The following is a 12,475-nucleotide window of genomic DNA, read 5'->3' on the forward strand; positions in this document are numbered from 1 at the left end:
GATCCAAGACCCTCGTGTGGAATACTGCTTCCGCTCGGCGGATCCCGCTACAGAAGCGAAGGACGCGGTTACTCGATCGTTGGGCGTCTACGTGGTCGGGTCCCCGGCCACTACACAAGCTGAGCTTGACCAACGAAAACCTCTGCAAACTTACTTTTTCCGTAAGAAATCCCACTGGATACGTACCGCGCTCGACTTCCCGCTCAAAGAGGAGACTCTCCCGTACCCGCGATGCGGGCGAATCATATGGTGCTCGCCCCTGGCGAAACCGCTGCAGGTGACGAAGAGCTCTTTGAGCTATGGGTGTAGCGGCACCGAGAACTTTCCTCGCACAAGTGACAGTTGAGTCACAGGGAGGTGGACGCGCGTGTGGAGCGCCATCTTCGGTTCGAGTTTGCCAAACTCGAGGCGCGTTGCTTACTTCTTCGTATTGTCGCCCTGCGACGTATGGATCAATATATAACGCTACCCGCGAGCTCTGTGGTCTCTTACACGGGTAAGTCTGCGGCCACAGCAGCTCAGTGCCATAGTTTGAGCTCCACTTATAGCCCTTCGGACGCCTTGATCCCACTGATCATAAGTGCTCACGACGTCTGGGACTTCACTGAAAGATTTTCTGGGCATCAAGTTGACTATGTCAATAGCGGACCATCCGCAGACCAATGGTCAAATTGAGCGCGTGATTCGCGTCTTTGAAGACGTTCTTCGCAGTGTATGCGCTGAGATGCTGAAGCGCTGGGACACAGTTTTGCCGAAGTGGCACCTCAAACTCCAACAAGTTCTCGAAGTTGGGGTATCTTCGCCACTTCACAAGATAATGGGTTTTACCCTGGCGACGACGTCGACCCGCAAGACATTCCACGTGATAGTGGATGCCACCGTTTTCGTCGAGAAGAGTCGGCGGCGGACGATGACGACTTGGTCGATCGCCGTTTGATGACTCGCGATGATTTTCGAACTATTGAGGACAAGGTCCGTTGCGATCGGGACTCCGCTGAGCATCATGCTGGAGTTTTAACGGGGTTTCACGTTCCCAGATTGTAACTGAATTACACGTACCCTTGTATGGAAGTGAGGGTAACACAAGATGGTGTGACCGTTCAAAGGTGTGGATTACACAAGTTGGTGTAATCGCACAATGGTGTGGCTTCACCGTAACAAGAAGCCAGTACATGGCTGGATTGCTAGTAGTCAAACATTTCAATTATGTTTTACTATCTAATCTGGAAAACCTAAATTTTTAGATATAGGCGGCTCTGCCGCAAATAAAACAATTAAATACATTTTCAATTTTGAACGGAAGAGCGTCTGTACCCTGGTTAAGGTTTCTCAGTACTCTGGAGGTAGCGGATTGTGATCCGCTACACTCGTACTGGCTATTATATAAAAAGAAATGTTGGTGACCTTGGTTTTGCTTCCTTTAAGCATAGGGCTACGGCAGCCCCGCTGCACTTGGTAGCACTTGTAGTCAATCTACGCCTGAGTCGTTACGACTGATTTCTGTGAGGATGGAGAAATACTCCTTTTTGTCCCAGGGCATGCAGGGCTGTTGATGTCCTTGCTGGGCCCTGAGGGCGTGGAACATCTTGTTCCGCAAGGGCCCGAAGCGATATACGCGCGCCTAGAGACGTCTTTGAGCTATGAAGATGCTCTGCTAGAGCACCTACAGCAAAGGCTTTCGGTGTCGACAGCGTCCATGACGCCACCGTCGACGACGAATGACTCCTTTTTATCCAGGCCGCTCGTGGTGAGCGTTAAGACCTTCGAGGTTAAGGATTGAGATAATCTCCTGCTTGAGGCCGGGATAGCTATGGCATCTGCCGTGCTTCAGAACGAGCAACAGCGTGTGGCACTAGCTAACTCCAAGCTCGGGGACCGAGCGCGAGAATGGACACAAACGTGCGGTACTATCTTCTGTCGAAGCAGCGTTTACTTCCTGGACGGAGCTGAAGCTGCACCTTTTGCTAGTGTTCTCACCGCCGAAGTAGGCATATCGCATGCGATCGCGTTACCTCGCCGCCCGACCGTGCAAGAAGGAGTTGGTGGACTTTGTCCAAGAGTTGCGAATACTCTATGCCGGTATGGCAGCCAATTCTCTCCTCGAGGCGGCCACAGTGACCAACTTTATGGAAGGCCTCGGCACTGGGATGGCCAGAATGAAAGACTTCCATGTGCATCCGTCTTCTTTTGAAAAAGCGGTGAATGTGGCATTGAATGCCAAATTCAACTTTAAGTCGGCACGACTTGGTTGAAATGCACACCCTCAGACCTTGTCGAGCGGGTCTGAGCCAATGGATCTCAGCTATGCTGATAAAGAGGAGGGGAAGCTCTGAGCAACTAGGCAGCATTCGAACACCCTACGGTGTTTTGTGTGTGGAGACACCCGTTACCTTCGGACTGGTTGTCCTCTGCGCAAGGCGCGTCAATGTTCATCGAGCCGACGTCCCGCTTCTTACCAGTATGATTTGTCGCGGGGAAACGACAAGACCCAGTAGGGCGCCCCGTGCCCTACTGGTATAGAAATGAGTACTGTTGGGCCCCAAAGAGGTAGAGGGCAGCAGGATCCAACCCCAAATAGCTCCGTGCTCTTGAGCATACAACCTGTATGCAAGCCGAACTTGCTGGTCGTGGAAGCGACCGCGAAGTGCTTGAGAAACCATGGAAGATCCTTATCGATTTCGGGGCGTCGGGTAATTATGCTCAACGCTCTACGATTGAAGGTAGTTAGTCGCATGCTGAGGCGCTGTAAGAGCGGTTGCGTGACACCGTCACTGTTCGCTTAGCGTCGGGGACTTGTGTCACTGTGCTGAGGGTCTCTGTGGACTTCGGTATCAAGTTTCTTGACTTTGATAGCGTGGAACGCTGCTTAGTCTTAGACTTGGATGCAAGGTAGGACCTTATCTTTGGTATGGCATGGTTGGAGCACCATGATCCATTAAGTACAGTGAACTCGACTTGGTCGATAGGTAATTGCTCATGAGAGCGAGTGATTTTCCTCTGACAGCGGTGGGTATTCTAAGCGGAATGCTCTGAGAGTCGCTGGTGATGCCTCGATTTAATGCTGCTGGTGCGTTTGACAGCCCTCGTCTTGTGACGCAGTTGATCAGGCCCGACCGGGTGTATGCACAAACATACTTCGACGACATCTTCGTCCTCAGTCGTGCGGAAAACAGGAGGACAGACGAGAAAACCACATTGGTTATTTGAGAGCGGTGCTCGAGTACATGCGCACGAAGAAGCTGTATGCTAACGCAGACAAGTGCATCTATGGTGCTAAAGAAATCCCCTTTTTAGGGTGCTTCATTGGGAAGCGTAGCCTTTGAGCGGATCCCGCAAAGGTCAAGGCCACTGTGGACTGGCCGATTACAAAGAACCGAAAGGACTTGCGCAAGTGGCTTCGCCTTGTCAACTACTTGCACAAGTATAGCGCGAATTATGCGGAAATGGCGCGGTCATTGTCGAATCCCCTTAGGAAGGATACGGAATGGTGTTGAGACACTGAGCATTGGGAGGTTTTGACAGGGTTAAAGACAGCCGCCTTCATGCACCAATACTGGTGTTGCCAGACCCCGATCGTCCTTTTAGTGTGGCCTGTGACGCTTCGGCCTTTGCCTTCGGCAGTGCACTGCTGCAAGTAGACGCCAAGGGGCCAAATCGGGTGGTAGCGATCGAATCCCGCCAGCTAAACGCTGCGGTAAAAACTACCCAGTCCACGATAAGGAATTATTTGCGATATAGTATGCACTTGTCAAGTCAAAGTGCACCTGCTTGGCTCGAAGCCATTTGTGACCAACACAGATCATGCGTCAATATGCACCGCGACTCAGTTGCCTCACCGCTCGCAGAGGGTGGCCAGGTGGCTCTCCTTCTTTGCCGAATATAACTGCGAGGTGAAATATAATCCAGGAAGGCAGAATGTTGTAGTGGATGCGCTGTCACGCAGACCGAATCATGAACTTGATCATGTCACGACGGTGACTTCATCAGTAACGAATTTGATTCGCGCCGCGTGTGTGGGTGATGATATGTGCGTTGCGTTGCTACGGGCTCTCGGGAGCAAGGAGTTTGAAAACTTTGACAAGAAGATTTCGTCGTGAGTGCGCGCACAGATGCACCGATATTCATTGCATAAAAGATTGTTGTTTTATAGCACCGACTCGACGGATACGCCACAAATTGTGGTTCCTCACGATGAGGATTTGAAGTACCGTTTCCTCTAAGAGGCTTACGACCCCACTAAGTGGTCATATCGGTCGTGAGATGACCTACAGCTCTGTTATTGGCCACTACTGGTGGTCCAAGCTGTACAAATGGGCGAGCACATAAGTACGCACGTGTGAGACGTGTCAAAGAGTGAAACCCTCTTTGAATGCGGCCGCGCCGCAGGCCAGTTTAACGGTACCCTCCGGGTGTTGGCAGTCTATGAGTTTGGACCTTGTGTTTGACATGCTGAAGGACTCGGCGAACAACACGGGTGTGGTGGTCTTTTTGGACCGTTTGAGCAAGATGGTTCATGTTGCGGTAGTGCCGGACACAATCGACGGTGTGAGTAAAGCAACGCTGTTTGTCGGTCGTGACAACATGGACCCCCGCGTCAATTGTCTCTGACAGAAGTCCACGCTTCACTGGGAAGTTTTGGTTGACAATTTCCAGTTTAAGATGGATATGTCAACAGCGGGCCATTCGCAAACCGATGGTCAAACTAAGCGCGTGAATCACGCCGTGAAGACGCCCTTCGCAGCGTCTGCGCTGAGACGCCAAGCTGCCATTCGTAGAATTTGCTCTGAACAATGCAGTGCATACGTCTACCGGCTACACGCCGGTCTGCGTGAACGGGCTCGTTCATCCTCGCGTCCCGCTGACGCCGCCATCCCATGGCTCAGGTATGATGGAGAAGGAATAGCTGACCGGCTTGCCGATGTCAGCCCCATCACTGTTCGTAAAGAAGTCGTAGACTTCCTGTCTACCGGACTGAATGTCTTACGACACGTTCACGATGCGATGGCAGAAAGCCAAGATATGCAGAAAGAATATGCAGACGGAAGAAGCAGGAGAAATGTTAGTTTACTCTAAGATCGGAGACCTGGTTTCATTTAATGCGAAAAACCTTCCTATACATGCAGTCTCGGCTATCTTGAAGTGAATGCTCCGTCCACGTTTTATCGGACCTACCGCTGTGCGCAAGACCTAGAGAGCTTGGAGCACTTTGTGCACCGAGTGTCTCACGTTAAAGACTATCAAGCTCTGTCAGAGCGAGCAGACGAATGTGTTAGTTCGTGCGACGGTGGAGCGCCTGGCACCGTTGGAGATGGAGATTGTTGCAATTCGTGCTGAAAACCACTTGCTGGTCCAGCTTCTGCATGGTCGAGCGCTTTTGGACGCCGCTCCGGCGCCAACGCATCTGCGATCACTTACGCCGGATCATGGTGCGGCTTAAGCAAGCCCACATTAAACATCAGGTGGGTGCGCATCCGTTTTGGAAGGTTCATCGTATAAGCAAGGGCCTGCTTGGCCACGTTTCCAACCTCAGAGTTATTAGCATCTCTTCTGCTTCTTTCGTCTACATATTCTTTCTGCATGTCTTGGCTTTCAGCCATCGCATCGCGAATGTGTCGTAAGACATTCAGTCTGGTAGACAGGAAGTCTACGACTTCTTTACGAACAGTGATGGGGCTGACATCGGCTAGCCGGTCAGCTATTCCTCCTCCATCAAGCCCTGAGCCATGGGATGGCGGCGTCAGCGGGATGCGAGGATGAACAAGCCCGTTCACGTAGAATGGTGTGTAGCCGGTAGACGCTTGCACTGCATTGTTCAGAGCAAAGTCTACGAGTGGCAGCTTGGCGTCTCAGCGCAGACGCTGCAAAATACGTCTTCAGCGACGCAATTGACCGTCGGTCTGCAAATGGAGCGCTCGGCCACCCAGAAGCTGAACCAGCAACTGGTTTTGAGCACGGAGTTCAACTATCTCCGTTTCCAACAGCGAAGGCGCTCTCCTCATCATCTGCAGCGGTTTCTCCAGGGGTGAGCTCCAGAGAAATAGTCCGCATTGCGGGTTAAGGAGCGCCTCCTCTTTGAGCGCGAAGTCGAGCGTGGTACCTATCCATGGGATTTCTTGAGGTACCAAGAAGCGAGCTCGGAGAGCTTTTCGTTGGTTAAGCTCAGCTTGTGTAGTGGCTAAGGGTCTGACTACGTAGACACCTAACGATCAAATGATCGCGTCTCTCACTTCAGTAGCGGATTTCGCCGAGCAAAAGCCGTATTCCACACGAGGGTCAAGGACCAAACGTGGATAAGAGCGCATGAGAGCCGCCATATGGACAGCCTCCAACTGCTGTTCCTGTTCCTCGTCGACGCGATTTGTAATAATACCACTTCCCTGGAAGTCGAGAGGTTGGGAAACGGACACGGTGTCCGCAAGGTTTGAGCAGGGTCCACGTCACGCCGTTGGCGCACCTTGCCCTCCTCTTCTTCCCATCCTGGGGAACAAAAATCCGATTCGTAGTCGATTTCTTCGAATCCCCAACAAGGAGATCCGTCGCCCGTGGCAGGCGCGATGTGTGACGTCCGGTTACCGAGGGGATGTGCTTCCCGTGAAGCCGCGGGTGTACTTTCCAGAGATGCACCACGTGCCGAAGCGCTCTGCCAGCCTCGGAACCAGCGAGGCTGGGTGTTATTCGTGTCATAGACGCAAGCAGAGAATGCGTGAAAGTGGTTTTAAGGACGTAACGGTGTCTCAGACACGCTAGCCTCGTATGAGGCGACAGTTAATTGTGCATTGTGGGTATTACAATTTTGATGGGGGGGTAACGGGGTTCCACGTACACTGGTATGAAAGGGTTGATCACACAAAATGGTGTGACAATACAAAGGTGTGGATTATACAAGTCGGTGTAATCAAACATGGTGTGGCTACACTGTGACAAGAAACCACTATGTGGCGGGGTTATGCATATTAATTAGGTTTTACTATTTGATTAGGACAACCTGAGATTTTAGATAAAGGCAGCTCTGCCGCAAACAAAACATATAAATACTTCAATTCTGAACGGAAGAGTGTAATTGCCTTGGTTCAGGCTTTGGGTACTTTTGGAGGTAGCGGCTTGCGATCCGCTGCACTCGTACTGGTTTTGGTATAAAACGTAAGGTCTCTGACCTTAGTAAGCTTCCTCTTAGCAAAGAGCTACGGTAGCCCCGCTGCAACAAGAGTAACCAGGTGTAGCGGGTTACTCGCTACACAGCTTCTTACTTAGTATACGCACTCACTATATTTGCTGTAAAACATAGTAAATACTCAAGGAGCTCGTGCAAAGCGACAGCTCAAAATTGGTCATTTACGACACTCAGTGTCAACGCTCACGGTGAAAACCTCTTTTAGCGCACACGACATATACGCGATTTGTATGGGTACCTTAAAACCCACTTAACACATGTAGCTCAAAAACAATGCGAGAACTCACATCTCTCTGCACTATGCAGCCTAACTTTGACGGAGATCGCGTATCAAAGGACTTCAACAATACTATAAGGTACTTTGATGGAGAAATTTTTCGCCACATTTCCATACTGTCCATACATAGAGATGGGAGTGAGAGACCTGTAATAGTCTTTAAACTGAATAAGTGTACTGAAATGATTGCGAGAGCATATTGCTAAGGATGGCCGACCCAGCGTGGGGGACGCTAGTATCGCTGTCCGAAGAGGAGACGACACGAACCTTCTATCGTACGGAGCCATTGCCAACTCAAAATCGCTGGCCTCTCGATCAACAACGCCAACCAGCTGCGTTGCGACGCCAGCCGTGTAGTGACGACAATGCGATGCATCATCCTCTTGGTGTACGGAACGCCGCCGGCTATCCGACGGTTCCCTTGTCAGTCCAGCACAGTGATGTATCACCGCTACTTGTGGAAATTCCTTCGACAGATAACAATGACTGGCGTCAACTGCAACAGCAGCGGGAGTTGTTGGCGCAGGAGCAACAACAAAAGCAGTGGGATATGCAGCTACATTTGCAGGCTCAGATGCCGAGAGGGCACAAGGTGCAGAACCAGAGGAAAATGGTCGAATTCCATTATACGTCTGGCATGAATGATATCGAGCAATTGACGTGGAATGATGATATACTTACACAAGGACTGAGACCTGAAACTAATCGAAGGTTTGTTCAGTGCCAGCAACTTTCAAGTGACACCACAACACCGTTTCCTTTGTTTGGAGCAGGCTGCGAAGGTAATTTTTTAGTCGAATTGCCGATGAGCAGAGATGAAGTTGTGTTATCACCACAGCAAGTTCCACGGCTATCTCAATCGCATCTGCAGACTCAACCCTCTGGAACGCTGTTGAATCATGGACAGCAGTGGGATAACACAAGTGCAGTATTGTTCGCGAAAGATTCGATCAATTTAATACCGAAATCACAAATTAAAAAAAGCCACGGCCAGCAGCCACAACCTTATCATTCGACCAGACGGAACCATCATTGTCATTACGTGGCAAATCTAGTACAGAATGCAAGCGAGTCTTATCCTAGTGAATTTGCTTTAAACGAAATCATGAAACAATTCCATTCGAGTGTGCGACCTGAAATTGGGATTTCTCCAGCTACTGGTACTTCTTATGTTGGAAATGCTGCTACACAAAGAAATGAGCTCATATCTAATCTCGTCACGACTAAAACTCAAGTTCATCCTCCGACAGAAACACACGTGTATAATCCACACGTGCCGCTATCATCCACTAGAACCATTATAGTTCCAGGAATTTCGCTAGCATCGGAGCCAACTCGCCATGTTACTATTCAAGACCTCCTGAATGGGGACGATAAATCTGTCAAGGTAGACATGGCGAAAAGTCGAAAAAGGGGAGGCAAACAGAAACGAGATTTTGATAATCGTAGAATGCTGTTGAAGAAAATGCCATTCATATACCAGAAAAGACCTCAGCAACAATCTGAGCGATCCCATCACCCTTCAACTGCTAAGCATTTCGTTGAAAACACCAAATTGAGAGAGGGTTCTACATTGCTTTCTCAAGGTGCTTCAGCGCTAAATACAAAGCAACTTACTCCTCCGTATCAAGTGTATAAGAAGTCTCGAGCTGCCCAAATGGAGGAAGAGACGAATGACCTCTCAATTTTAAAGCCAAATCCATTGCAATCGCAGTCAACAAGAGAGCCGGACCGAACAACAAATGCTGCTATTCCTGACACATCAAAATGCTCCAAAAATCAAAGGATGGGTGCATCGGTACGATCATCCACGACGCGTCAGGCGGATAATCGGCTAGTCTTAGGCACTAGTGCACTGCAGGTTATAGCTAAGCGTGAAGAGGCACGAGGTAAAATTGCACCTGCATGCTCTCAGCCAACTGCTATTAAATCTCACATTGTCGGTCAGTGCCAGAGATATGCTGAGAAAAGGTTTGGTAAAGTGACTGGTGCGACATTGAAAAGGCAACAACACCGCTTGGAACGTTCACAACAAATCTTTAGCGGCAATGGCGGCGCTCCATCAAAGAAAAGACGCAGAGCAAAGTTGCCTACCGCACAATATCGGGGAATGACATCAGAAATTCCTAAGCAAGAATCTTGTGATGCAGCACCGTCGTATAAAAATCTTCAGTTGATCCCCGAATTACGAAGAGATACCACATTGACGGCAAATCATGGTTCTCCTGCACCTGATCCTTCTTGCGTGGAGAATAGAACGGTAGTGATATTTTGCAAGCGGGATTTTATGCGTTATCAAGCGGCAAAAATTTGGCGCAAGTATCAAGAACAGCTTCACAAACAAGAAGAATGGCGTGAAGTTCGCATAGCTGGCAAACGTACGCGGTATCTCAATTCTCGCTATGATGATCTTCAGAGGACGCATCAAAGAAAGTACACGCGATCCGGCAAACCGCATCGGAATTCTAAACGGGAAGTTGTGCAAGCACTTCGTCGGGCGTTTTCAGCAGAATCAGCAGATTTGACCACGGCAGATATCCCCGTATCTTTTTAAGTGATGAGAGATTTACGGCAAACAACTCTAAGCATGGTAAAAAATTTCCTCTTTCACCCTTGACGGTACTCCTTTCAACGTTTACCATCACGAGTAATCAAAGCTGATAAAAATGTATTCACATCATCTCAAACGCTGACCGGGGCACAATTCATGCTCGATCCTATATAAGCCGATGAATTTAGTCTCGTCACATTGTTGAAACCGCCGCTGCCGTTGCAACACGTTCTACACCCTGGAAGTGCAGGCTTACTTTGTACCAACAAGGTCATGGATCATGTCATGGGCATTGCTTCGCTAAAGTATCTATCGAAGCTATTGTTGAATGTTTGGTCTAGCATGAAGGCACTGAAGACGAAGCAATGCGCATATTTTTCAAAGCAGCACATTCTAAAGCGAGTAATACACGCCATCCCTTACAACTCATAGATTGTCGAGATGATACTGCGCACTCTACATAGCCTCAAAAGCCAAGAAAAGAAGTTTCGTTTTGTTAACATCGGAACATACACCCCACAACAAGTCTGCAGTATTCATTATATCAATGGTAGATCAAAGTCGAAGCAAACAACTAGGGATCGATTTATGTTGACGAACAATGGTAGCACAACGATATTCGAATATTGAAAGCATCAATTTTGTAGGCCCTATATTAATCGTGGCCTAACTCCTTTAATGAGTGCTGCGCCGAGCCGCGACGTAGCGGTTTCTGCTGCGACTCATGAGGGGCCCAGCCGATGAGATAAATTACCTGAAATGTGGCGGGAACTGTGCCATTTGGCTGACCAAACATAGACTGGTAGATCGAGGCAGTGGCAAGCAAAGAATCGCGCGTGGCTGGCAAACCTTTCGAGCTTACGGCGTGGTTCTCGCCCATGCCACGCAGATGTTCCATTAGCACGAATGCATTTGGATATTCCACACAGATGTAATCTGTGTCCACTGTGAGCATTAACATTTTGTTATTTGTCACGCATCGGCTGTACGAGAAGAGGCTTAATATGGTCACACCTGTGCACAGGTTGAAGCCGGTTGCTGACAGGAGATTACCGGCATCCCCAATGTTCATGAAGGGAGAAATATGCGGTGAAATACCCCCTTGACGCTCCTGATCGCCGAGAATAAAGGCGCTTCTGTGATACTATTGGTGTCAGTGCTAATATAATACTGATGTGAACGCTATCAAACTGGCGTACCGTAGCTCCTGAAGCGAGTCACCTCCTAGCACCGCGGCCACGAATGCGCCATCGGGTTTCAACACATTTAGCACCTGACGGAACGTGTTCTCGAGGTCATTAACCCAATGCAAGGCCAGAGAGCTCATAACTAAGTCAAATTCATGCCTTGGAAACGGCAAAAATTCCTCGTCCGCTACTAGACGTGACGTCTTCACTGTCAAATGAGACTAACATGTTAAGCTTTTTTGTCTAAACGGGTCAATTTGACAAAGTACGATGCTTTATACATGTAATGTCGCCAGTTTTGAGGTCATCGCGAAGAAGCAAAGATTCTAGATTGATTCAACGCACTCTCCTGTCAAATGTCGCGCCAAATTCAGCGTTTAGTGATTACGCACCAGCAGAGTCACATTGAAGTAGCGTTTTGATGCCACCGAGTCCATCGTCTACAATCAAGTTCTTGTACAGGTGCCCACTGCCACATCCGAGGTCCAGTGCCAACGGAAAGTCTCGCTCGATGTCCTACAACACAATAATACAAACACTTGAACTATCTCTCATCGGACCAAATCGGTGGCTAATTGCGCACCTCAAGGCGGTCGATTAGGCGACGAGAGACCTCGTCTTTTAAATACTCGTACTCGTTGCTGTTTTTTATCTGGGAAATATTGTTGCGCTGTTGCCGCTTGATAGCTGCGAGAAAGAGAAGTAAAGCCCATTAAATATATTTAGTCCAAAGGCATATTGCAACTTTATATACCTCGGTTGAAGATCGGCACCGTGGAGGACATGCGTCTCGTCATTGAGCACCGCAACAATGTAGCCATAGAGCCCTAGATGACCGCATCCACGGGTCAGTGTCGGAGTAAAGTGGTCACAAGCAAGCAAGGGGTTTGGTCACGGCACCGTGATTTAATTAGATGCTGTACGCCAATCACATTCTTCATATAACCAGTGATATTTCAAGATGGGACTAAAATATGAGTTAAAAGATTTTCAGGTTAGAGATGGAATCTTGCAAAGTACCCAGACCTTAATTACTCCCTCGATGTCTTGCCCGAGTTAGGTTTGGGCGGGCAGGCAGGAGCGTTCGAGTATCTTTTACGCAACGTGGCTACTTTGAGCAAGAAGAATAAAGATCTACATAAATGGGTTGATCTTGGTAGGGTCTTTGACGCGTCACTCTCCCAAGGGAGCTGTGGTGTGGCATACACCACAGCTACTAGGGCTTGAGAGCCATGTAATAGAAAACATTAAGGAACACCTATAAATATATTCAGTCTTAAAACTACCTA

General features: G+C 49.0%; 2 protein-coding genes across 2 annotated transcripts; one reads left to right on the forward strand and one right to left on the reverse strand.

Annotated features, from left to right (window-relative positions):
* Window positions 1–7,656: 7,656 nt before the first annotated feature.
* Window positions 7,657–10,002, forward strand: PHALS_04204 (uncharacterized protein; the record flags this gene model as incomplete). The annotated part of the gene is made up of 1 exon (XM_024722226.1): window positions 7,657–10,002. The coding sequence occupies one exon, from the start codon at window positions 7,657–7,659 to the stop codon at window positions 10,000–10,002; it is 2,346 nt and encodes a 781-aa protein (XP_024573324.1).
* Window positions 10,003–10,654: 652 nt separating this feature from the next.
* PHALS_04205 (Predicted methyltransferase) lies at window positions 10,655–12,007 on the reverse strand (the record flags this gene model as incomplete). Its single annotated transcript, XM_024722227.1, has 7 exons — window positions 10,655–10,944; window positions 11,014–11,135; window positions 11,199–11,394; window positions 11,468–11,512; window positions 11,579–11,702; window positions 11,770–11,873; window positions 11,941–12,007. 7 exons carry the CDS (start codon window positions 12,005–12,007, stop codon window positions 10,655–10,657), a joined length of 948 nt encoding a protein of 315 aa, XP_024573325.1.
* Window positions 12,008–12,475: the final 468 nt, after the last annotated feature.

The sequence above is a fragment of the Plasmopara halstedii genome (genome assembly GCF_900000015.1).
Source record: "Plasmopara halstedii genome assembly, contig: Scaffold_253, whole genome shotgun sequence".
Taxonomy (NCBI): Eukaryota; Oomycota; class Peronosporomycetes; order Peronosporales; family Peronosporaceae; genus Plasmopara; species Plasmopara halstedii.